Source organism: Pinus tabuliformis, chromosome 4_1 (genome assembly GCF_031772625.1).
Source record: "Pinus tabuliformis cultivar Carrire ecotype Pingquan chromosome 4_1, CPIR1, whole genome shotgun sequence".
In the NCBI taxonomy this organism is placed as follows: domain Eukaryota; kingdom Viridiplantae; phylum Streptophyta; class Pinopsida; order Pinales; family Pinaceae; genus Pinus; species Pinus tabuliformis.
Genome location: NC_142303.1, coordinates 841,040,473 through 841,067,651, shown reverse-complemented (window position 1 = coordinate 841,067,651; position 27,179 = coordinate 841,040,473). Strand labels below are relative to the sequence as shown.

The window sequence follows — 27,179 nt, the reverse complement described above, 5'->3', positions numbered from 1 at the left end:
TATGGTCAACCTGCAATTTATCTCTGCAATTAAAGTGTCAAATCACCTCGGTTTTTGTGCCAAATGGTACGGCCTGCCTAAACAAAAAACTACCCAAAATATCGAACTCACATTTTGCCTAGAAATTCATTGTCAACACTAGACAAACTACAGGAAAATTCTGAATTTTTTGGCCTTGTAATTCTGTCCTAAAATTCATCCTCCTTGCCACACGTGTGAGAGAAAAGATATGCCCAATCGTTGTACAAACCAATGAGAGAAGGAGAGAAGAATGTGTGAGTGAGTGAGGTGCCAAATGAGGTTGAAGGTCACTTATATTTATACAAGTTGTTGAGGGTGAAGTGACATGTCCATTGGGCTTCATGAGCCTACGTGATGATGTGACCAACCTTGACAATTTGCACGTGTGGGCTTGACCTCAAAAACATATTTTCCCTTGTCCAAATTTGATGATCTTTTGGTCAATTTTGGTGAGAGGAATTCAATGCAATCATCATCTCCAGCAAATGAGCTTTCCAAAGTGGAATTTGGCCCTAGTTTCCAATTTTAACATAGTGTTTATGGCTAGAGACAAAGCAGAGTTAGGGCCATGTGATATAGGTGTTGATGATTAGCCATGGTGGCATTGGGATCCATGAGTATTTGTTGATGGAAGGATGAGTCAGAGTTTAGCCTGGGATTCGAGCATTAAGGGATCCGTTCATGGTTGGGTGGCAAATAGGCATGGTATCACCTAGTGGTTTGTATGGGATCCGGTATTGGTTCTCAATTGCACTAGACTAGCAAATTGGTTCACAGATATGTATTGCTTGAGGGAAAGCAATCTTGGGGCGAGAGCATTTATCGTATTACTTTTTTTGGTTTCCCTTATGGCATGGTCAAGATGGACTTCGAGGGTCGGAGGCAGCTAGGTCACAGGAGCAGGGTATCAAGGGTACCTTGCTGCTATGAGTATTATTGTTCAATTTGAGCCTTGTACGTTTGAAGAAGTCGTGAAACACCAAATATTGAAGGATGTGATGAATGAGGGGTACAAATCCATCATGAAGAATGATGTCTGGGATGTGATTCCTAGACCCAAAGACAAGTCTGTGATCACTTCTAAATGGCTTTACAAAATCAAACATGGACGTAATGGGAGTGCTAAAAAATACAAGGCCAGGTTCATTGTTCGAGGTTTCTCTCAAAAGGAAGGGATGGACTATGATGAGATATCTGCACCAGTTGCTCGATATACCACTATACGTTTGATTATTGCTCTTGTTGCCTATCAAGGATGGAGCCTACACCAAATGGATGTTAAGACTGCTTTCTAGCATGGCTCGCTTAAGGAGGAAGTCTACTTGGAACAACCCGAGGGGTTCAAAGTACAGGATTGAAGGACACACATATGCAGGTTGAAGAAAGCCCTCTATGGGTTGAAGAAAGCCCTCTATGGGTTGAAGCAAGCCCTAGGGCTTGGTATGAGAGGATTGATAGCTATCTTATGAAGCTGGGATTTGTAAGGAGTGAAGCTGACCCTAACCTATATTTCAAGGTTGAGAATAACATGACTCTCATTCTAGTCCTTTATGTGGATGATCTCTTTCTGACAAGTGCAGACCCTTCATTTATCAATGCAAGAGGGAGTTGGCTTCTAAGTTCGAGATGAAAGACCTAGGACTAATGCACTACTTCCTAGGCCTGGAGGTCTGGCAAAAACCAGGTGAGATTTTCCTTTCTCAAGGAATATACATTGTGAAGTTGCTCGAGAGATGTGGAATGGTGGGTTACAAGTCCGTGTCTACTCTGATGGAACTCAACTTCAAGAAGCTATGTGGAAGTGTTGCTAGAAACGAATTGGCAAATCCTTTTGAATATAGGCAACTTGTCGGGGCCCTGATGTTATTGGTAAACTCCTGTCCTAACATATGCTTCGCTATGAACACGTTGACTCAATTTATTATCGAGCCTCATCACATACATTGGATTTCTGCTAAGAATCTCTTGAGATATCTTTGTGTCACAATCTATTATGGATTAAGATACACTGCCAGGAATTTGAGGCTGCATGGATATACAAATGCTGACTAGGCTAGCAGTGTGGTGGATCGTAAGAGCACGTCTAGATGTTGCTTCTCACTAGGGTCTGCTTCAATTCTTGGATGAGCAGGAAGCAAAAATCGGTTGCACTAAGCACCACCAAGGTCGAATACATTGCAGCTACTATGGCCTATTGTGAAGTTGTTTGGTTGAGGAAGCTCTTCAGTGAGCTATTTGAGCACGTGTTGGATACCACTGTGATCTTTTGCGACAACCAAAGTGGGATTCTCCTTTCAGAGAATCTCGTGTTCCACGACCGCTCCAAGCACATTGATATCAGGTACCACTTTATCCAAGATATGGTACAACGGGGAGAAATAAGGCTCCAATGCATCAGGACTGATAAGCAGGTCGCAGATATCCTCACGAAGCCTTTGGGGAAGGTCAAATTCTTAGCCTTTCGAAAGAGACTTGGAGTCGTGGAAAGACCCTCCCATGAGAGTCCCGCTTGAGTTGAGCAATGAGCTCTAGGAGCTCCTGGGGGCTTGGGGTACTTCTTGGAGCTATGAGCGACCATAGGGTGAGTGGTTCACCTTCCCCTATGTGGTGTGTTGTGTACAGGGTGAGTGGTTCACCTTCCCCTGTGATACCCCATGGTGACATGTGTGTAGGGTGAGTGGTTCACCTCCCCCCTATGAGACACGTGTGTAGTGTGAGTGGTTCACCTTCCTCTACAATTGACATATGCATAGGATGAGTGGTTCATCTTCTCCTATGGCATATGAGCAGGACGAATGGTTCACCTTCTCCTACTGATGCCCCAGCAGACATCCTACCCATGTAGTTTGGGACTCATGGGATGTACCTCTCATCTGGCCAATGAGTTGGGAAACATGGATAGGGACCATAGCACTATCGATGGACACATTATGTACTGTCGTACTCCCTTTGTCTAGGTGCATGGCGTTCAACAACTTGATCTGGGATCATTAGAGGCTCTACCTCTGGACTGAATTTTGTCAGTGGAGAGTGGTAAGGTCTTGTGACTCACTCTCGATCGATTCTTCTTCATTATTACTTCATGGTTCAGCAGAGCAGAGATGAGATGACAGAGATGGTACATGACGACGGGATGGCATGATGACGACAAATGGATTGGCAGGTGGAATTCTCCCTAGTTGAGAGGGAGTGTTAAAATTGGCAACTAGGGCCAAATTCCACCTTGGGGCAGCTCATTTGATAGATATAATGATTGCATTGGATCCTCTTTTCGAGAGGTCCAAGATTGATATAAAGATCATCTCATTCGGACAAGCAAAAGTGTGACTTTGAATTTATGCCCATACATGTGCAAATTGTTTAGATCAGCCTCATCATCAAGTAGGCTCATGAAAACCAATGGATGTGTCTCTTCACCCACAACTAATTGTCTAAATACAAGAGACCTCACACCTCATTTGGCACATTTTCATCACTCACACATTCTTCTCTCTCTTCATCTGATTGGTTTGTATAACATTGCGCAGCGTCTCTCTCTCACGTGTGGCAAGAATGATGAGTTTCTGGGCAAAATTGAGTTCTGGGACATGTTTGACTAGTGTTGACTGGGGACTTGCTAACCGAGTTTGACTGCGTTTTTGGGGTCAAAAGTTTGATTTTTATAGGCCGCATCTGTGGGCACAAAAACCGAGAAATTCTAGGTCATTTGACCTGTGTTGACTTCAAGGTTGACTGTTGTTTGACCGCAAAAAAATTACAGCAGTCTTTTCTCTCCTTTGACCGAGTTTGATGGCGCTGTTTTGGGCTGAACTTATCCTCCTAATCAAGCCGAGTTTGACTAAAGAAGACCGAGTTGCTTTGAGGATGATTTGGTGTTGTTTTAACCAGCGTTGACTTTCTGGTTAGGGCTGAAGTTTGATTGCAGTTAACTACAGTCAAACTTACAGGGTTGTTTTGACTTTGTATTGGGCAAGTCAATTTGACTTTTGTACTCTCTCTCTCTGTTGAACTTTTGATTTAATAAGAAGAAGAATTAATCAAAGGTCCCCACATTGGGGTTTTTCCCTAGCATCTGCCAAATTTGGTGTCCTCTTGTCTTGGTTTGTCTTCTGCATTTTGTTTCATGTTCTATCTGCTTTTACTATCAATGTGAAAATTGTAATTGCTATTGAAATTGGAAATTGTCATTGGGCTAAGGAACATTGAAGTAAATTGTGCTAAGCATAGAACATCATTTAACTACCATATTGAACAAGTTCTTATTGCTAATTAATCTTGTACTTCCCAAAGTTTACAGCTACTATAAGCATGAGTGTAATTACCCATTTTCTATTTATAGGCAAAAAGGTATTAGCATGTATACGATGTATGCATATGATGGCTACATATGCATACATTGCATACCTTGCACTAATATAATTATTAAATAATTATGAAATATGTTTAAATAAATAATAAGAGGGTTGAGTACCTAAAATAATTAAGAAAGGGGATATTACCTAAAATTTGACACTTAGAATATGCATAATAAATATTTCATAAGTATAAGATTAATGAATAAAATTAATACTCTCCACCATAATATTAAAGTTATAAGTTAATAATTATAAAATATATATAAATTTTTACTTTATTTAAATATTATAATTAAAGTTTATAAAGTTAATTTAGATAATAAACATCACAAACATATTAATATATAAATGTACCTATAATTAAAATTTAAAAGTAAAAGTCAAACATATTAATATCTATGGCTATTAAATATTCATACCTCACCTTCCAGCAACACGTAACCTTATGACTCTCTAAATCAAATATGTCAAGAGCGGGGGAAGAAGGCAGCGACCGCCTAGGAAAGATACTTATACAAGTACACCGAGAACTAGAACAAAAGATTGAAACTCTGAACTGAAGATTGGAATTCGGAGTTGAAGGATTGGAATCCAAAACTAGAGATTTGAGCAATTATTCTTGAATCTTTTGGGCACGGGGGCCAGAGTGTTTCGATTACGAAGTATTTTGGAACTTGATACCAAGGATTGCGCCCAATTTGGCAGGGAGGATTTGGTCATTTGGTAACAAGAGTGAAATTGGAGCGACGACAGCCTGGGATCGACATCAAAAGTGAAATTCAAGTATGTATGAGTGAATTAAATTGATAAATTCCTATTTAAACTGCAATTGTAAATTCTGGTAGGATTTAGGGATAAAAATTCTAGTTAGGCCTCTACAATGAGGAACTAATCATTTCATTTGCATTTGCTGATATAAATAGCATTGGTCATTAAATAAGCATACAATAGTTATCCCTAACATAATAGTGTAACTTGTACTTCAAAGTTCAAACATGCACCAAGAAGGATTGTGACAAAAAATATGGGATACTCACCTCCAAGGATCCCATACCAGTAAAACTATAAAGTCTTGTTGTAGTGACAGCCATTACATAGTACCGAGTGGTAGTACCGGTACCAATGGTTTCCATCTGTAGAAAATAACAATCCACAATAAGGTTCAGGGAACATTCAATAAGAATTTGAAGGTTTTAACTTGAAAAGAAATATCAAAAATAGAAGACTTTTAAAGCCTTCAGATCTCAACCCTTCAATAGCAGTGTTTCAACTATACATCAAAGGAGCAGACATGTATTCATGCTAACACACTGTGACTCCATACAAAGTCAGTCATTAAATACCTGCAAACTTGCAAAAGGCTCTCTAAGTTCAGTCAGTTCAAATAATAACTTGAGATGTTTCTCCTTCTTGTCCTTCTCCTCAATTACAGTCTCATAGAGCTGACCTCCCTCCGTCCCAAGAATTATGTCCCGTGTCGAAGCTTTGAAATTGAAAGTAAACCAAATAAAAATTTTAAGTAGATGTTATTCTATCATAGGACTTACCACCAAGAAGAAATTGTCAAGAAAAAGCACTAGAAACACATGCAGAATTTGCAAATGGTAGGCATTAGTATATAAAACGATTTAAAAGCTAAGAAATCACTCAAAGCAATTTTTCCATCTAATTATAGTAAGAACCTTCAGTTATCTGTTGTCGATTCCATGCTACAGCATTTATAACTAGGCCCTTCAATTTACTTAGCATTCGTGGCTTCCTCCATTTAGCATGTGTATAATATGTTTCAGCTCCTCCAGTACCAAGCAAAACAGCTAAACAATGCCTTCCACCAGGATCAACAAAAACTCTATGCACATGTTGATCCCCAGTTCGGCTGACAGAGAGGTCAAGTTCTGCATCATGAAACCAAAGATGTGATAAATTCATGCATGGAATATAAAAAATTCTGAGACCAAAAACAACACAGGAAAAATGAGAATTCTGATGAATTCCTATAAAACCCCATATAGAAAGGTTCAGATGATTTACTACATATCTATAGAATCTGCTAATACATATTCACCAGAAAGCATTCATTATTGAAAGAAGACTCGTTGGTGCAAAACCATATCAAACTTCTGCAAGACATAATCCATTTTCAGACATGGAAAGAAGAAAAAATTACAAGCAACCTAAATGGCAAGTAAAGTTGATCCATTACTGACATCGATAAAATTCAGTGCAGAAAAAGACCACGAATTTGAATGAATAAATGAGAATATCATTTTTATAGATATCATTAGATCCCTTCATTCATGTGTGTTACCACCTGAAAATTTAAAGACTTGTTTTTGCATTTTTGAGGCATTCTTCTCACCCATAGTCTAACGAGGATGTGAACTTTGGGGACTCAGTATGAGTCGATGAATGCTAACATAGTCTTGTTCATCCAGCTTGGAAGTGATGGTGATCTACATGTTTTCCTTTTTCTTTCATGTGTTACGGTGCTCATGTCTTTCAAGTCATGCTCTATGGTTGAGCTGACATATTTGGAGGCGACGTTGCACATGTGGCAGTAATTCACCTTTTGGGCTGCCTTCTACATATAGTGTTTCTTACTTTGAATTGTACTTTGAGGCATTTCACATATCCCAAGGCATAAGAAACTCATTTGAACGCATTTCACACCATTGAAACTTTTAGGAGTGAGCCATACATTACATGAAGACACTTGGCATCTTTTTGCTATCCCAAGGGAAAGGTAGAACCATTTCTTGAGTGATCAATTGACTTGGTCCTTTATTGTTATTTTAATGTACATCATTGGAAGATGAGCTTCTAGAAGGACACATCAAGGGAGGAGGTTCCACTTGGCATGTACTTACACCTGTCCTTGCATGTTTTTGGAGAGACCCATTCTAGGACATTGTTCTATGAGATACTAACTGTAGAGGCTATGTCCATGAGATCCACTTTGTAAGGAATTTGTTAGTAGCGCCCAACATCTTGAGCAAATATCTTCGTTAGCAGCACCCGCCATCCTGAGCAAATATCTTTGCTAGCAGCACCCGCCATCCTGAGCAAATATCTTTGCTAGCAGCACCCGCCATCCTGAGCAAATATCTTTGCTAGCAGCACCCGCCATCCTAAGCAAATATCTTTTCAAAAAGCACCCAAACTGCCACGAAATCAATGCCTGTAGGTGCAGAGTGGCTGTGGTATTCCATGATTGTGATTATAATAGAAAATCCAGCCAATACTGACGGAGTTATGATGATTTCAAATTTGTTGCAAACCCTACATGCGTTTTAAGTGACAAAGTTGAAGGAGGTTTTGAAGGAATGCCCTAGCACTAATGAAGACCCGGGGAGTAAATCTCTACCTTGAAGAATGACCTCTTTGACATGGAATCTATTATTATTTTATCAGGGTATTTAAGGAGTGGTTATCTAGAAGGGAGGGCTCAATCTAGAAGGCCATAGAGCAACCCATTTATCCAAAAAGGAAAGCATCTTCAAGAATTTGTTCATGCTAAAAAGGGCAAGCGGCATTTCTAGACCCTTCTAATAATATTTTATAAATATTTCTTGGAGAAAAGAAAGATCTAGGGGTCTTTACGCTTCACTAAATAATATTTAATTGTAAAATTAGTTAATGAGAAAAGGCTATAAAAAGAAAGAGCTCTCCTCATCTGCAAAGAGAAGTTCAACTGGAGAAAATCTCCCTTAAGAAGACCAAGGGTATTGTAAATTTGTAAGTTAAGAGGGGGGGAACTTCTGCTGGTATATATCTCTATCTTCAGATCTTTTACATACTTTTTGGTAACAATTTAGGGTCTAAGTTGCAAGATATGTGTAGAGGGGGCGAGAGTGGGGAGCATACCCATGTGCATTTTTGTATGGAAATGTGGAAACATGTGTGGTACAAGCACTAAAACAATTTTTCAACCATACAAACACCTCACACATTTCGTACAGCCAATAATCTGTTTACGAGCCATACCACCATTTGTATGGCACATTTCCAAGACTAAATGCACCAATTTTGAATGGGTATGAACACTCTGATTTAGCAATTTGGAATTAAAGTCATGTACTAGGGTATGGAACTTGTATTTAATCAAGAGCACCAAGCCCTCTATGCGGGGCAGACTCCCAATAATCAAGAGCACCTAGGATACTAGGGTATGGAACTTGTATTTAATCAAGAGCACCAAGGTTGTTCAACTATGCAGGAGGAGACTCCCAATAAAGCACGAGACAAGAAATTAGAAATTTCTCATGGCAAGAGGGTCAAACAGTAGATAATAGATTTACTTGTCTTTTCTAGTTTCTAGTACTTTTTATAACTATTGACTCTTTCATATTTATTATGGTATTTTTTGTAAACAATATATGACAATTTAAGTTTGAAGTTTGAAGTTGGCATTTATAACTCATTGGTAATGAATTATGAATATGATGCTTCGTGAAAGTTGAAACATTTCATTTCATGTTAGACATTCTTTGTTATCATTTGGTTACTTGGTAATGGTAAGGGTTACAAGCAATGTTCCACCGACTTTTTTGGGACAGGGAAACGCGGGAGCAGGGATACGCACAAGGGAGACATATATAAGCAACCCCAAATTTTAGGGAATTTTCGGGGAAACAGGGGAACGTCATAGTCATAAAAATTAAAAAATTATAAATTATTAAAAATTTAATATATAAAAACAAAAATAAAAAATCCCAAAAATATGTCATTAACTAAATAGAAAATCTTAATAATTATGAAATGTACATCTAAAGACTAAATATGATCATCATTACATATTAGACTATTATCATTTATGAATTATCATTTGACATTTCTGCATTGTAAACCTAAAAGTAAATTACTAAATTCAATCCATCATTTGACATTATGCAATGTTCCTTCTAAATTCATCATTTGGAATGATGAAAGGTACATCTAAATTAAATTAATAGATTCATCATTTGACAATTGAAATTATGCGATGCACATCAAATTTTCAAAAACAATAAAAAGTAAATTCATCATATGATAACGACATTAACATTATTTTCAAGTCCAAAATAGCCATAGAATACTAAACTAAAACCAAACATAGAAAACACTGAGCAATGAAATACTAGTACATTTCTCAAAAAATACTAAATAATATTAATAAATACTAAGTCTTAAGTTTTAATATACTTAGTTTTTTATTTTTGTTATTGTTTTTATTTTATTTTTTAAGTTTTAAATTTTAATATAATTTTATTTATTTATTTATTTTTAAAAAGAAAAGTTTTAACAAGTTTTAATATAGTTTCATTTTTTTTATTTTATTTTTTTTCATATATTTAAATTTGTATTTTTTTAATGTTTTATAAAAATATTAGACAAAAAATGCACCCCCCCGACCCTCTTGCAAAGGAGTCGTGTTTCGCTGCCAGAAAAGCGTCTCCTTGGAGTTTCCCCAAAAAGGGGACATGGGGGAAACGTTTCCCGAGGAGTTTCCCTGTCCCCGAAGTGTGGGGGAGCGCCAGGGCGCATCCCCCACCCTAGGGGACGCGTTCTCGTGGAACACTAGTTACAAGTACAAGTTACAACTTTAGTGATCAATGATGATAAATGTTAAATATTTAATTTTGAAAGCTTGAAATATTAAGATTGATGAATCATGAGACTATATGTTTTATGTTACTAACTTGTGGACGTGGTTGATGAAGATTATAACTTCTAGATGACTGATGTTACATGGTTCAATCCATGTTTTTATGGTTTTTTATATCTAATTTGTCATTCTACATGCTTTTGTTGACATATATGCATCAAAATATATAAAAATTTGCTCCCAAACTGGGAGCTTTTGAAAATATCGCTCCCTGCTCCCACTCCCAAGTGACCTTGGATGGGATTCATGAAAGTGGTGAAGGTTCTCGACCATATGTGGTCTCTGAAGGAAAAGATTAATACTCAGGGCAGCCCCAAGGGGCCTTAGCCAGATCTTTTGCATCAGGAGCAAGGGTCGACAGACAAGTATGGTGGTTTCTGGTTGAAAACACTCTGGCCTCTACACAGAATAAGGTTATTTGTGGCAATTCCTAATAAGAGTATAGATGGTTGGGTTTGCATAGCATTTCTAAGTGTTGCACCTTCAGTCGAGCCTGTGGATTTGCGTGGGGGAGGCACATGCCGAATAGTTCGAAGTGCATTTCTTGTTGCTCCTCAATTGCTCGTCTTTGTGGACATTGCAAGGGCTTCAGCAGATCTAAATTTGAAATTCCTTTCCGCCTGCAGAATTGGGGTACTTATTATGTTCCGTAAGCTTTGTATTTATTTTCATGGTTTTTCTTTGAAAGCACCCTGGTATGATTTTGTAAGGATTGGGATTTGTATCTACGGATTTGTTTATGCTCTCAATGTTTTGATAGTGGTTCTGACTTGTAATCTTGGAGATGATCCTAATTTGATTGTCATTATTCATCCTTTCTGGTGAAGTTTTATGGTTTATGGTTGGTCTATACAAGCTCCGGCCTATTGTTTTGGTCATAGTATTCTACCACCCTTTAGGTTGTTGGTAGTTTGGGTGTTGAGTCGGAAGGGGTATCTTTTTAGAAACATTCCTAGGTGGTTGTTATCATCTTGTTCAATTGGGTGGAACACTTTGGGCTTCTAGCCATGGATGCTTTACCAGGATTTTGTGGTCTCCATATTGTATTGTGGCTCTATGATCAGCCAGTTCTTTAGTCTTTTGGATTGTGTCTCAACAGGGGCGGGGTTCATGATTACTTTGGTTCAAGAGTGAAGTTTTCAGTCAAAAGTTCATAACCCCAAGTGTTATTTTTAGCAACCAAGCATGTAATGATAGCACATGCCTAGCAGACATGGGAGGAGGGCGCAACCCCCAAGGTCACAACCAAAGCCAACAACAGGCCCAAGCTATTGTGGACAACTACCATGTTGTTGTTCCCCCCTGAAACTAAGAGTGAAATTCACCAATCGAAGTCTCTTGTTTTTCATGATAGCCAGGCCCTATCGGATTCTGAAATCATGGATAATGTGTCTCCATGGATTCCTGACTCATGGACTAGTAGGGTGTAGAATTTCCACGAAATTCTGATATGTTGATAAGAACAATCTGAAAAACACTTTCTTTTCTTACAAACACAGAATTTCTCTACTCAATTTGCAGTGGAATTAGAAACAAAAATAAAACACAGTCACAGAATTCATGACACAATTTTTTTATTAGGGAACCCAGCTAGGAAAACCCTCTGCTTGATGAGAATTTTATTGATTACAAAATTGAGCAATTGATCTCTTACAAAACAGAGAATACAACCTTCTCTCAGCCTTAAACTAGGCTTGAAAACACCTGCAAGAATATTGATCTCTGCTCCTCTATCAATTTTGTGCACAAGCTTCTCTTGCACACTCTTCCTCTCACAACCTCCACGCACAAACTTGTGCTTCCTATTGCTTGGTCTCACCAACTCATGCTCACCAAAACAATGATTAAACTTGTGCCTTTGCTCCTCCTTTTAAAGGCAATTCAAATGGTTAAAATTAGTGAGTTCTATGTTTGGAAAGTCGAACTGGTGCTTTTCTAGTTAACAACAGTTAACACAATTTGTTAACTAGTTCCTCCTAAAATTTAGGAGGCTAACTCCACTTGTTCTTTCAAATTCCAAACTAACTCACACTAGAAAATCAAGAACTTGACTTTCAATTTCAACACATCAATTAATTGCCTCATGCACTCCTAGTTTTTAGGGAAACTCCTAAATTTTAGGAACTAGACTTTGACTCCTTGAATTAAGGAACAAATCAAGGAATCACCTTTCTCGCTAATTTTCAACACCATGGAAGAAGGAGACATTACTTCTCAGCCCTGGCCTTGTATTGGCAGACGAAGACCCTATTGGGGAGGGTGTTGATGCATAAGCAAGTAGAAAATTATGATGTCTTCACTAGCGTAGTGAATGTCAAAAGAGTCCAGTGTAACCAGCAGATGTGTTTACAGACAATTGAGTTGAGCTTGACACACATTAAGCTTCATTTTCTGTGTGAACCTACCCCACATGCTCCTCTAGGTTCCAATGCGAAAGACCCAACTCCTATCACCTCCTCAGATTCTTGAGATTGAATGTTTATTTTAAGTCTTTGGTTTTACAGTACTATTGTAGTCACTTTAATGGTGCTAGAACTATTCAAACTTTTTTAATTTTGGGCTAATTACTCTATTGATAGGTGGTCAAAACATTTGGTTTCCCACTAGGCAAATTGAGACCACCTACCTAGTACCATGTTTAACAATGACGTATGCTGGATGTAAGTGCTTTCATGATATTTTGAGGTAATACAATCTCAAACTTACAAAAAAAAAGTTTCAATATAAGTGTTATTTATAAATTAACACAATGTATGTGTGTGTGATGCATAGTTTTAAAACTCGGAACCAAGCATAAAACCAATTGCCTATCTAACCATGATTCGAACCAAAACCAGGTCAAACCAAATCGAACGGCATTCAATAAATCGGAATTGGAATATATACATAAAATACTTATTTTTTAATGAAAAAAACTTATTTTTAAGATTACAAACCATGATTTCAAACCCTTAGAGACAAAATATGGAAAGTCTTCTCATCTATATACCATGTAAGGATGCATGTATCAAATGACACCGAGTGCAACACATATCAATGATATCATCGACAAAATACATAACCAATGAGGCTATAAATGGCCTCTAGAATCCAAAAACAATGCTACAACTCAAGCTACTAGGCCACTAGACTACTACAAATCATTGATCAACATGATCACTCATCAAACTCATCACCACTACTACACACGAGATCATCACCAAGAACCACATAAAGTTTAAACTTTAAACATCATCTAACTCAAAGTCTGAGGACTCCTCAAACTCCTCTGCAACCTCAATAGCAATACTAGTAGTAGCATGAGCACAACACTAGGCTCTAGTAGAACTAGATGCACGAGTTCGTCAAGTTGCATGACTACTGCTTTCCTCATGAATCACCATGTGCCATGCTTGGCCTTGGTGGTTCACTTCCTTCAACTCCTAGTTCAACTACTAGATCTACATTGGGATCAACACCCCCAACTCTACTAGACAGCTCCAAGATGGCAAGAACCTCCAAACATGTTGTTGCTCCAAAACTCAATATTGTTGTAGAACTGTCCAAGTTCTCATATGCTCACAAACACTAGAAATCAAATGTGTGAGGCAAAAAGAAGATTAGTCATCCTTTTATAAGCTTAGGGAGCCAAATTTAGGAGGGAACCTGCCATTGTTTGCCAAAAACCACCTGTGGTTCCACCAACATGCCCAACCATATGGCTTCCTAACCAACCAGGATTTTACAAAATCAGTTGGTCAAGACCGGTTAGGTACCAAACCGGCTGATTTGGTACCAAAACCAGTCGATTTGGTACCCAATCAGTCCTGACCATCCAACAAATCGGATTTATTGGGCCAGCTTGATATCGTAGGGAGCTAACCGACCGGTTTGACTGGACTAGTTTTTAAATCTATGGTGTGATGTAATATTACATTTCCCCGTATCCAAATATTTCAAGGGTCATGCAGCACATTTTTGTTTTGGAAACTCAGACCTATTTCCCCATACCATGCAACATAGTTTAGGATACTAGAGAGGGATGTTTTGGATGGTATTCATTCCCTCCTTGTCCCTTGATGCAATTAATGTTTGTCGATGAAGATTAACGTTGATGTTCACTCTTATTCTATGGTTGTTGGTAATCCCTTTTTCTTTATTAACTGCATCATATGCTGGTTGGTTTTGTTCTGGTCAATGATAGAGAATCTTAATTAGCTTATCACATAAAACAGTGCGAAACACGCATATAGATTTCAATGAAAATGAATTGAATTGATGAGCAAGCTGAAGCTCAATAATAATACAGAGATATTTATAGTAATAGAAACATCAAGTTTCTATTTAGGAAATGGAAACAATCAGTTTCATCTAAGAAACTGCTAAAAGAATAAAAATAGCAACAGCTAAAAGAATGAGCATTAAATACTAAATAGGATTATTCTAATACCCTCCCGTAATGCTCAATCTATTTACAACACCAATAGACCCTCTGAATTTTACAAACTTATCAGGGCCAAGAGGCTTGGTGAAGATGTCTGCGGGCTGCTCTGTTGTGGGAACATATTGCAACTGAACGAATCCATCTTCAACAAGCTGGCGAATGTAGTGGCAATGAGTTTCCACATGCTTTGTTCGTTCATGAAATACTGGATTCTTGGCAAGTTTGAGCATTCCCTGATTATCACAAAACAAGGAAGTAGGACCTGTCTGGGAAACATGCATATCCGCAAGCATACGTCGAAGCCAAACTGCCTCACAGGATGCCTTAACTGCTCCCCGATACTCTGCTTCTGTTGAGGAGAGAGCCACTGCCTGCTGCTTCTTACTAGTCCAGGTAACAGCACCAGATCCTAGACTAAACACATACCCAGCTGTAGATTTACGGTCATCAACCGAACCGGCCCAGTCAGAATCTGTGTAACCACTGAGTATAGGATCGGAACTTCGAGTGTATAGGAGTCCATAATCAGAAGTGTCACGCACATATCGTAGCACACGCTTTACTGCTATCCAATGACCAACTTTAGGAGCTGACATGAAGCAGGAAATGTAGCTCACTGCAAAACTGATGTCAGGTCTGGTGGCAGTAAGGTAGATGAGACTGCCCACTAATTGCCTGAATAAAGTTTCATCCACAAGGGGAGAGGATGACTGAGCTGAAAGTTTGAGCCCTGGTTCCATAGGAGTCGTGGCCGGTTTGCAATCCTGCATTCTGAACCTGTCCACAAGATTTTTGGCATACTTGGACTGAGAGAGAAAGATGTGGTTTTCAGTCTGCCAAACTTCAACCCCCAGACAGTAATGAAGAAGTCCCAAGTCTGTCATATCAAAGGTTCTGCATAAGTCTTGTTTGATCCCATGGATCAAATGTGCAGAGCTGCCAGTAATGATAAGGTCATCCACATAGACAACCACAAACAAGATATCATCACCAGTATGCTTGATATACAGGTTTGCATCAAATGGGCTCCGTTGAAAGCCATGATCTGTCAGGTACTGATCAATTTTCATGTACCAAGCCCGAGGAGCTTGTTTCAATCCATAGAGTGCTTTAGCTAATCTACACACTTTCTGTTCTTGACCAGCAACTTTGAATCCTGGAGGCTGCGTCATGTAGACTTCTTCTTGTAGGTCACCATTTAGGAAAGCACTCTTTACATCCATCTGATGAACTTTCCAATTGAACTGAGCTGCTAGGGCAAGGACAAGCCGTATGGTACTCATCTTGGCTGTAGGAGCAAAAGTCTCTTCATAGTCAATGCCTTCCTTCTGTGAGAACCCTCGAGCCACAAGACGAGCTTTATACTTGTCTATGGTTCCGTCAGCTTTGTATTTCACTTTATACACCCATTGGCAGCTGATGGGCTTTTTCCCTGCAGGAAGATTAGAAAGGGTCCATGTGTGATTCTTCTGAAGACTCTGGAATTCAGCTTCCATAGCCTATTCCTACTCAGATGTACCCTTAGCCTCTGAATAGGTTTGAGGCTCAAAAATACTGTGTAGGTTAGCCATAAGAGCAAAATTGACTGTAGACTGTTGTTTGCTCTTATGTCTAGAAGTTCTACCTTCAAGGAGCTCATCATCCCAGAGATCACCAATGGTTTTAGCCCACCATTTAGGCCGAAGAGTAGAGGAACCAATATCAGGAGGAGGTGGAGAAGGCTCAAGAACAATAGGGGCAGCAAGAGGAGGTTATTTTCTGGAGGAAGCTCAGTTAGAGTATTATCAAACACTGATGTTGCATCATCCCTCCCATCAGGTGGACCGACCGGAAGAAGAACACTGTGAGGTTGATCCTTAAAACACTGCTCAGAAGGAGAAGACTGAAAGAATCCTCTGTCTTCATCAAATACTACATCCCGACTGAAGCTAAGACGACCAGTGGCTATATCTATCAGCCTATAGGCCTTGTGATGATCACTGTACCCTATGATCATGAGTTTCTGGCTTTTGGAATCCAACTTAGAGCGCTTAGCAGCTGGAATCCAAACATATGCAACTGAGCCAAATACTTTGAGGTGACTGATCTTAGGCTTACGGCCAAACCAAACCTCTTCGGGAGTCTTCCCTTTAACAGCCTGAGTGGGTGATCGGTTAAGAAGATAAACAGCAGTAAATACTGCTTCAGCCCAGAATTTGTTCGAAACACTCCTGTGTTGTAACATGGAACGAGCCATTTCAACAACCATGCGGTTGCGACGTTCGACAATATTGTTCTGCTGAGGAGTGTAGGGTGTAGTTAATTGGCGTTTGATGCCATGAGTATCACAGAAGTTGGAAAAAGCAGAAGAACAAAATTCCCCCCTGTTATCGGTCCTAAGAGTCATGATGTTACAGCTAGACTCTTTTTCAACTAAGGTTTTAAACTTCTGAAAAGGTACTAAATGCATCAGATTTATATTTTAGAAAATACACCCACATCTTTCTACTGAAATCATCTACAATAAGCAAAAAATATTTGCAAGCAGTGATAGAAGATGTATTCATAGGACCACAAATATCAGCATGAATTAACTGGAGTACCTTAGATGCGCGCCAAGATTCTCCATCCTTGAATGAAGACCGATGTTGCTTTCCAGCTTGACAGGCGCCGCATACGCCCAACTGCTGAGTCTGAATATCAGGTAATCCTGACACAAGTCCCTCCCGAGAGAGCTAAGAGAGATACTGCATGTTTAGATGCCCAAATCGCTGATGCCACAGAGTGCTAATGGGAGAGACACGCGCTGCTAGAGCCACTTCTGGAGAGTCACCGGTGTCAAGAAGCCTGTATAGACCATGATCCTCTAGGCCAACAGCAACTGTAAGACTAGTCTCCCTATCAATAATGGAGCACTTGTGCGCACTGAACACTACATCAAGCTGAGGAGAGTTCCTCATAATCTGGCTGACAGACAGCAAATTAATTTCCATACCAAGAACATAGTACACATTTAGGAAGATGAGTGTGCGCCCACCAGACTGGATCTGAACTGTACATCTGCCAACTACTGTGTACTTTTCACCTCCGCCAAATACCACGGAATCACTGAAAAGTGAGAAGTCAATAAACCAGTCATGCCTGTGAGAGAAATGGCGTGATGCACCAGAGTCAATGTACCAGGCAGAAGACGGAACATGATCTGAAGACCTTTTAGCCATAAAGGCGTAAAAGGCAGAATCTGTCTGCTCGGAATGTTCTGCAACATTTGTTGTCTGATGGAGCCCTCCCTGTTTCTTCTGTTCAGAAGCAATCCTTTGTCGACAATCTTTCTTCATGTGGCCGAACTTGTGACAGTAATTACACTGCACATTTTTCTTCCTAGCAGGATCAAAAGGCTGAGAAGAACCTTTCTGCTGAAAGGACTAAGAGGACTGATATTTGGCAGCAAAAGCATTTTCTGAGGAGGCTGATGCTGCACCACTACCAAACTGTTGTTTCCAGCGATCCTGCTGCATGAGTTTGGTGCATAACTCCGAAAACTTCAGATCAACATTAGTGGCGGTAATGTTGAATGTTTCTATGAAGTGCTCATAAGATTTTGGTAGACTTTTCAAAGTGATGACTACCATATCTTCTTCCTCCATGGTGCGACCAATGGCTTCGAGCTGATCTCGAATGTCTTTAATCTTGTTGAGATGTTCCTGTAAAGACATATGTTCGTCCATCATGATGGAGAACAACTGATTTTTGAGAAAGAAAGCTCTGCTCTTGTCAGATGTCTCGTGCAGTTCTTTCAACTGTTGCCAGATCTCGGCAGCTATCTTGTCAGAAGGAATCTGCGGTAACTGATCATCAGCCACAGAGAGCTTGAGAAGCATAACAGCCTCTCGATTTCTATCATCAAACTTATCTTGATCGGTACCAGCTGTACCGGGACGAAGCTCTTTGCCCAAAACGAGCTGATCAAGACGCCTGTATTCAAAAATGGTCAACATTCTTTGTTTCCAGATGTTATAATTGCTGCCATTAAAGCGTTGATTTCCTTCTAACATCAGATTGGTGAGCGAGGCCATTTGTACGTTTCCCAAGACAATAAAGAAGTCTGGCACAAATTTCAATGTAGATGCCCGCTGATCCTGGTGCAATAAAATAAACAAAACAGAATTCGTTCTGCGAAGCAGGTTCAAGAAAATATATAGAGCTTACCCGGCAAAAGTCTCCACAGAGATAATTTATTTGAGGAAAAATGAGCTCTATATTTTTGGAACAACAAAATTTCCGTGCGACTAACTTTCCAGTTAAATCGAAACTCAAACATCTGATTTTGCAGCAATTTTAGCTTACTCCACTCAGCCAAGAAACAAAAAAATTGACAATGCGTGGACAGAAATGTGAACCCACGTCTTTGTCAGAGCAATCGAATGGTTGCAGATGCACGTGAGCCGCCGGTTGAAATCTCACTCACAGCAAAAAACTTTAGACAAAAAATAAACTTTCGACTTTCACGATGGTCGATTGACTTGCATACGCACACTATCTGTGAGCAGAGATACGGGGTCGAATATGAAAGTGATAATGGCGTGACCTTCTTAGCGGAAGAGAAAACAATACGCATACGCGTTCTCGGACAGAGCCACGCTGCACACTGTGATGTCGCGTCAATGGATGCTGCGAGAAGAAATGACAGAGGTATGCCGTCCGTCCAAGGGTTTTACAGTAAGGATTTAAGCTGGCTCTGTTTCCAAACAATCATTCGGAGGTAGAGAGACCACAGTTAAAAAAAATGTCGTCCAGCAAAGTGCCCTGCAAATGAAATGTTGGTCCACGCGATTATAGCGCTGTTCGCTTGTTGTTGACCGCGAGATTATAACAGAGCGCCAACTGTGTCACACGCAATCCTCAAATTTACGTGCCCGCATCAGGGCTTAACCTCTTCGTGGATACGACAACAGCTGGGATCCGCTCCGCTCCAAAGACGCTAGGGTATCAAATGAAGCTTGGTGAATGCACGTAGCAAGAAGTCCTGTAAAAAAAAATTTGACCGCACACACTGAATCGCTTAATGTAAACACGATCGATCGATTGCAGGCACCAGCTTCCACGGAATGACCACTCACGTTAAAAAATTCTCCACTGAATGAGCAATTTCGAAATGAGACACTAAATTTTTCATAAATTGAAAAATTATTTCGAAAAAAAAAATTCCCGAGCTCTGATACCATAAAACAGTGCGAAACACGCATATAGATTTCAATGAAAATGAATTGAATTGATGAGCAAGCTGAAGCTCAATAATAATACAGAGATATTTACAGTAATAGAAACATCAAGTTTCTATTTAGGAAATGGAAACAATCAGTTTCATCTAAGAAACTGCTAAAAGAATAAAAATAGCAACAGCTAAAAGAATGAGCATTAAATACTAAATAGGATTATTCTAATATCACATAGCTGGCTGATTTTTTCTCCATATCACAAATTTCTTCATCAAGTAACGCTTTGGCTCCATTTTCCCAAAGGACCAGACACTCGGTATTACTAGTCTTCTCACTTTAAAGAAGATTATTAAAATACAAATCACTAATGTGAATTTCAGATATGTGCTAACACGCTAATTAGTGATCTGATCTTAAGGAACTCCCTTGAGGTGAAGGAGAGCCAGCCTAAAGTGAAGGCAAGTTTTACTAAAGTGATGGTGTGTAGAACTTCCAGGAGTTGCCCTAGGGTTTGTACCTAGAAAATTGGACTTATCCTGTGTGCAGATCCAGGAGTTAACAAAATGGCACCGTTGCCAGCTATAAAGTACCTTGACTAGATTTAATAGACATGTCTATAATGATGTGATGAGATGGACTTGGTTGAAGATATGGTTTTCACATCTGGCAATTCCATTGATATGTAAAGGTATAAACATGATATATTTTTCAAATTCCATATCAGCATTTCATTTCGAGGAGTTTATTATGACAACATTTTGAGAGAGGTAGTATGTTGAAGTGTATGCGCCTTTAGATTTCTCAGGTACTCCAAAATATCGTAATGAAAACACTCCAAGATGGGCTGAGAATCTTCCAAGGTTTTGTAGCGACACTCATCTAATGGCACATCATGTTCTATCTTTTATGGACTATAATTCAAAGCTTAATGTAGAACATGAAGATGTTATGACGATAAAATGTTTTCACATAGGTTGGTGGGAATTACATAGAATTGGTTTCATGGTTTTGCCTTGTATGTACTTCATCATTTTATCATTTGCTTGTATGCATTTTATCATGTGTCTGTCAATAGTAGCAATCTAGGGACACCACTCCAAGAGTGAGAAATCTCTTTTGCAAAGGTTTCCTATTAACGAAATGCTTTGATTGTGATGAAATTTATAAAATTTAAAGGTTATATATCATTTGTATCTTTCAACAGCAAAAATTTGTGCATTGTTACTGTCAATTTCCCCTATTAATAGATTTGTTCTTTGACAAGAATTTATTCACCCATGGACAGGTTTTACTAATGGTTGAGCTGCCATTATTGTTCTTACATTTTGGAACATCATCAAAGTTCAGTCACTTAGAACAGTGGCTTTTCAATTCATAAATATTGAAATATAAAAGCCCAAAGGGCCAGATCAAGAAGTTGAGTGCTTTGAGCTTCATGCAAGAGGCCTCAAGGTCAATTCTGCAGGTAGACAGCCTCTATTACATGACTCATTTGTCCCTGCCAAATCAAATGCTGTATCAACACCAACGAGTTGGCTATGGGTACTGTTGGCCACCAAAGTGTCCACTGTCAACTACCCCATCAGCAGAGTATATTTTTTTTGAGTATTCCATCATGGTCAGATTTTTCAGATTTCATCGTCATCATTCAGCTTCTGGTCATCGATTGTATTCCAAATTCTGCAGCCCTGCGGGTCATTATGTAAAAACGATTCTAGTATGATGAATATAAAGTTGTGTAACACATCTAGGTAGCTTAAAATTTTTGCTAGAGAGTTTTCACTCTAGGGAGTTTTTTTCCATAGCTAATTATTTGTGTTTATCAACACTAAATAATTGGTTATGTTTTTCTCCCACATATCCCCCAAAGCTAGAGTGAGGTTTGATGGTGAAGTCTTAGGTAAGCCCTAGTGTATAGAGTCGATGTAAAATATCATACTAGATCATGTCTGAAGTTTCGCAGAATTTGGATATGTCTAGGGGTCAGTTTTTAATTGTCGAAATTCCCCCACTATATTTGATGTAAAATGTTAAAAAATGTTGTCTATAGAAGTTGTAGGGGGTATGAATATTTAAAATTACACCACAACACCTCAACTTTCTATCTAGACACACTTTGAGGGTGGAAAAATATGTTTATGCCCCTCTAAAGTCATATTTTTTATTTTCCGGCAAAAAATGGCAAAATAATTAGCCAAAAATTGGTCAGAAAATTAAAATGAGAGAAAATAAAATTCTCTCCAAGTGAAAAATAATTAAAAATGGATGTGGACTTTCCCAAGAAAGAAATCAAGTAAAAAAATTGTGGAATCTCCATGAATCAAGCAAGGAAAAGTCCCACAAAGAACTTGTTGGTCCAGAAAAGGAATTAATTTCCCAGAAAAAAAACGATTTTTTAATGAAATGGTCCAAGTTGGTTAAGTTGAATGAGAAATTTTTTAGGAGAAAGTTTGGACAGAAATATTTTTTAGTTCGGGATCAAATTTTTGGGTCATCCGGCTCCATCTTCAAGGAAATTGAATTCCTTCCTCATGATCAACGCAGGCAATCAAGGGGCAGGATTAATTAGACGTGGATCAAGCCTTCAACTAGTCGTTTTCTTTTGGGATCAAGTCAAATTTGTGCAATTCGTTGGACCTAGCCGTTTTCACTTGGAGAGGGATCTAGATCTCTCATTTTTTCTATAAATTGAGCTCTAAGCTCCTCATTGTAACATGGAAAAACTTTGGGCTCTTGGTTAAGCAAAGCTCTACTAGATTTGTAATATTTCCTTTGAGTAATAAAAGAAAGTCTTTGGGGGCAAAGCTATGGTGTTATTCTTCAGTTTTTTATGGAAATATCGTTCTAATCTATTGTGCTTCATATTCCACTAATGTTATAACTTATTATTTACATTTGTCGTTTGGATTTATTAGTGTATAGTTATCTTGCATCATTATTTGGATTGGACAAACACTTTAGATTGGATAGATCTAGTGGGCTTTCAATTCAACCCCTAGACTTCCTTCTCACTGTGCTATCCAATCCCTCTGGATCTAACAAATCTAAATTATTGTTATTTCACTAGCCAATTTGTGGATTTACTATTTGCACAAGTATCTTGCATTAGTATTTGAGTTTAGAGGAGCATTTTTTATTTAATCGATGAAGCAAATATCCCTAGATCTTTTGTTTCATTGTGTTATCTAACTCCTCATGATCTACCAATTTTACCTTAAGTGTGTAGAAATCAATTTTATTTAATCAGATCTTTAACACTTGGGGACGTTCTCGATTGAACCAACCAACTACTCAAGACATAGAAGCTAAAGATTCCATAGTGGAACTTCTCGAAGACTAATCATACGAAAATTTTGAGGGAGTTTTCTTGCCATTTGCTCTAAAGAAAAATAAATTTATCTTTCTATTTTCTCTCAAATATTTGTGCTTTGCTGAATACCCTATTATAAAGCATATTGTTTGCTAATCAAGGAGCAGAGTTGTACTCATACTCCTTTGATTTAGTTTTTGTAATTTTTTTGTAAATAAATTTTGTATATAAATCTAACCCTTGTATATACATTTTATTCATCTTTTCCTTGTCGTTTTCTTATAGATCTAGCGTAATTTGGAGGGTTTCATTTGGAATTTTGTTCATAAAATTTTCTTTTAGGTGGATTTGCTTGAGTATCAAAGGAAATTGAAATTTTTTGAGGCATAATTACCCCTACTCATTGATTAAAACCTCTTTTCTCTATGAAAAGATTTGGAAGGCTAGGCTTTCAAGCTATTTTCAGAGATTGATTTGGACAAACTATCATTTGTGGCTTGGAATCATTTTTTGGAAGGTCGTTTTTCAATTTTATAAAGGTTGTTTCTTCTAGCCATAGGCATAGGGGGCCTCTCCTAGACTCTAAAACTAAGGGTTTTAAATTTATTTAAATTCTAGTGGTGTATAAAAATTAAATTTGAAATTTCTTTCGCAGCCACAGGCATATTTGGATTTTTTCTCCCTGGTCGCAAGGTCTAGAGGCTTGATCCTTCTCCTGGTGCAAAATCACTTAACCCTTGGACGTCTTGTGGAGAAAACTGAATTTGTGGAAGGGGATTTTCATCAAAATTTGGCAGAGGATCAATTTCTTGAAGGCTCTGAAAATTATTTCTAATAATTTTTGTGAGTACCACAAGCATTTAGAGCCTTTATTCCTCTAACCAAGAGCTCAAAGAGGCCATCAAATTTCTCTGTTGTGAAAGCCCTCTTGGCTTGGACGTCTTGCAAAAATAACGACAAAAAATTAGGGTTTAAGCGCTAAAATCTTAAGGAATTGTTCATAAATGAAATTGGAAAAATTTATTAAAATGGTTGTTTTTTCTTCCCTGGTTGTGAGCCATTGAGGGCCATCTCTCTCTAGGTCGAGAGCAAAAGGAGGTTTTTCTTCTCTCTTGGTGAAGGTTGTATTCAGCTAAAGGTTTAGAGTGATTTCTTGCAAAGGATTATTCACTGTAATTTGATTTCTTCGTATCTTGAGGAGGGACCTTCTTGGTTGCTATAAAGATTTATTTGTAAACTTCCTCAAGGTTATAAAGCCCTTCTCACTGTCTAAAACAGTCTTTGTCTTTGTAACATTAATAAAGAGATATTTTCTTTTGAGGGAGCTTGGGCTTTTATCCCGTGGTATCCCACCTCCTTATTTAAAAGGAGGATTTCCTGTGGTTTTGACTAACTTCTTAACTTAGTTCTCTTTTCATTGTTTCGTTAGCCTCTTGTTAATTTTAGATAACAATGGTATGTTCTATGCTTATCACAATTTACTTCAATGTTCCTTTAGCAGCCCAATAACAATTTCCAATTATTTCCAGTAGCAATCACATTAACCATTAATCACATTGACAGTAAATGCAGATAGAACATAAAACAAATGCAAAAGACAGGCCAAGACAAGAGGACACCATATTTGGCGGATGCCAGGAAAAAACCCAATGTGGGGAAAACCCTTTGATCAAATCTTCTTATATTATTATTCAAAAGTTCAGCACAAAGAGAGTACAAAAATCAAATAGACTAGCCCAATACAAAGTCAAATTCTACAGTCAAACTTCAACCATAACTAGAAAGTCAACTTTAGTCAAAACAATAGTAAAACACCTCCTTTGAAGCTCGGTCAAAGGCAATTCAATTCGGCTCAATTCGGCCTCCAGCAATGGTCAAAGTCAACCCAAAACAGTCACAAAAACTCTGGTCAAACTCGGCCAACCTGTGATCAACCTTGTGGTCAATGCAGGTCAAATAGCTCCAAAATCCTCGATTTTTGTGCCAGTCAATGCGGCCTAGAGAAATCGAAATTTTTCCCTAAAAACCGCAGTCAAATTCGGACAAAACATCCTCCGTCAACGTTGGTCAAACAATTTGAAATTCTGCAATTTCAGTTTTGTGATTTAGCCCAGAAATTCGTCCCCCTAGCCGCACATGTGAGAGAGAGAGACTGCACCACGCTGTACGAACCAATCTGATGAAGAGAGAGAAGAATGTGTGAGTGAATGATATCCAAATGACGTGTGAGGTCTCTCCTATTTATACACTTCATTGTGGGTGAAGAGACACATCCATTGGGCTTCTTGAGCCTATATTAAGTTGAGGCCGACCTGAACAATTTACACGTGTGGTCATAAATTCAAAATCACACTTCTGCTTATCCGAATGAGATGATCTTATGTCAATCTTGGGCCTCTCGAAATAGGAATCCAATGCAATCATCATCTCCATCAAATGAGTTGTCCGAAGGTGGAATTTGGCCCTAGTTTCCAATTTTAACACCTCTAGATCTAACTTCTAATTCGTTTCCTTGCTCTCAATGGATTAGATTAGTTTCATGTTAATTGCATTTTAGCTCTAATCACTTGAATTGCTTCACTTGGTTACTGTTAGATCTACACTTCATTGCCAATTATTTGATCTAATTGCTCTTATGATTTCATTGGCTACTTGATCTAACTTTCATTTGAGTAATTTCCTAATTTGCAATCTCATCTACCATCATTTAAATAACTGTGTGATCTTAAATTCACATTTGCTATCAAACACTCTTAAAGGCATATTATAAGTGAAATGACATTCCTAAATCTAATCAATAACTCTCTCACACATAAAGAGCAATTTCTATTAAAGCACTTGTGTTCTTTCTCTAATGCTTTGTTTCATTGAGTAATTTCTATTTGCTTCATTGATCATTGTCATAAAGCTAATCTCATTGTAATTTTCTGCTTAAAGTCCTTATCATAATCACAAGGGGAATGGCATCTCTCTCTTTGAAGCATCTTGCTCTTATTCTATCTCATTGAAGGATTGTATTAACATTTGCATCTCATCTGCATATTAGATCTAGGTTTGCATCTTTAAAATTTACCTCCATGCATAAGCTTGCTTGATAGATATTTTAAGACCACCTTCCCTAACTTTCATTCAATTTGATAAATTTGAGTTAAGAATAAGGTTAAGACACGTGACCTCACAGTTCTCTTGTGGATGAACCCTTGTAGGAACAAAGGCACAGGGGTTGTCAAGGAGACTAGGTGGGTATTGTTAATGATGGATTAAGCACCTCCTCAACCTATACTACTTGCAATTCACCCCAGTCCTTACCAAGTTTTGAGAAATTGAGGGGAAGCTTCACCATAGTTTAGGCATATAATTAAAATCAACCAAGATCACCTACATCACATATAATCTAATCTTGCATTCATTCATCTAGCCTAATCTGGCATTTGTTGATTTGTGAGCATTTCATCTTACCTGCAATATTGCATTATATTTCTCTTGTACTTGTCTGTTAAACACACATGGAAAGCAAAGACAATATGAAAGATAAATCATGCAATACAATTTTATTAACAAGAGATTTACATTTATAGTACATTATGTGACTCTTGGGTTTCAGATCCCAAGGTCTCTTGGACTGCTTTTGTCCATTCGACTTCCACACTAACCCATTTAGGATTAGGTGTCCAACATTCCCCCCTTAATCCGAAGGGTTATGTATGAGTCCAAGAAGAGAGCTGTAATACAAAATGTGCAAAAAATGCATGGCAGCACTAGGCTGAATGTGCTCTATGAAATGTTGGTATAAAGGGCAGTGGTTTAAGGATGACCACCAACACTGGAACGCTTAGTGCAGTTCCCGGAACTCTTCCAAAACTGGCAAGAAACTGAAGTTTTCTGCTAGAGGAAGTGATCCTATTGTTTTAAAGAGGGAAACCTTCAACCATAAAAGGGAGGTCTCACCCTGTGATGGTTTAAGGATAACCAACAACTCTGGAATGCTTAATGCAATTCCTGGAACTCTTCCAAAACTGGCAAGAAGCTGGTGTCTTCTGCTAGAGGAAGTGTTCTCAATTGTGTTCCTGGAATGCTTCCGAAACTGGCAAGAAGCTGAAGTCTTCTGCTAGAGGAAGTGTCCCAGATTGCCAACTGAAGGCATGTTCACAGGCATCTTTGTCTCTGGCTACAACTCTGAAACTGGTGTGGCAGGTTGTGGCTCAGGCTCGCTTGATGTGACTTTGAA

At 38.5% G+C, this 27,179-nt stretch overlaps 1 protein-coding gene across 5 annotated transcripts in view; it reads right to left on the bottom strand.

Moving 5' to 3' along the window:
• The window catches only part of LOC149178836 (zinc ion binding protein), a 496,683-nt gene that overhangs the window by 408,044 nt on the left and 61,460 nt on the right, over window positions 1-27,179 (bottom strand). For all 5 annotated transcript variants that reach the window (XM_089420459.1, XM_089420458.1, XM_089420457.1 and 2 more), the window contains 3 exons: window positions 6,059-6,271; window positions 5,720-5,859; window positions 5,414-5,509 (listed from right to left, as the gene is read on the bottom strand). In XM_089420459.1, the coding sequence (XP_089276585.1) occupies window positions 5,414-5,509; window positions 5,720-5,859; window positions 6,059-6,271 (449 nt within the window). The remainder of the gene's footprint in view (window positions 1-5,413; window positions 5,510-5,719; window positions 5,860-6,058; window positions 6,272-27,179) is intronic.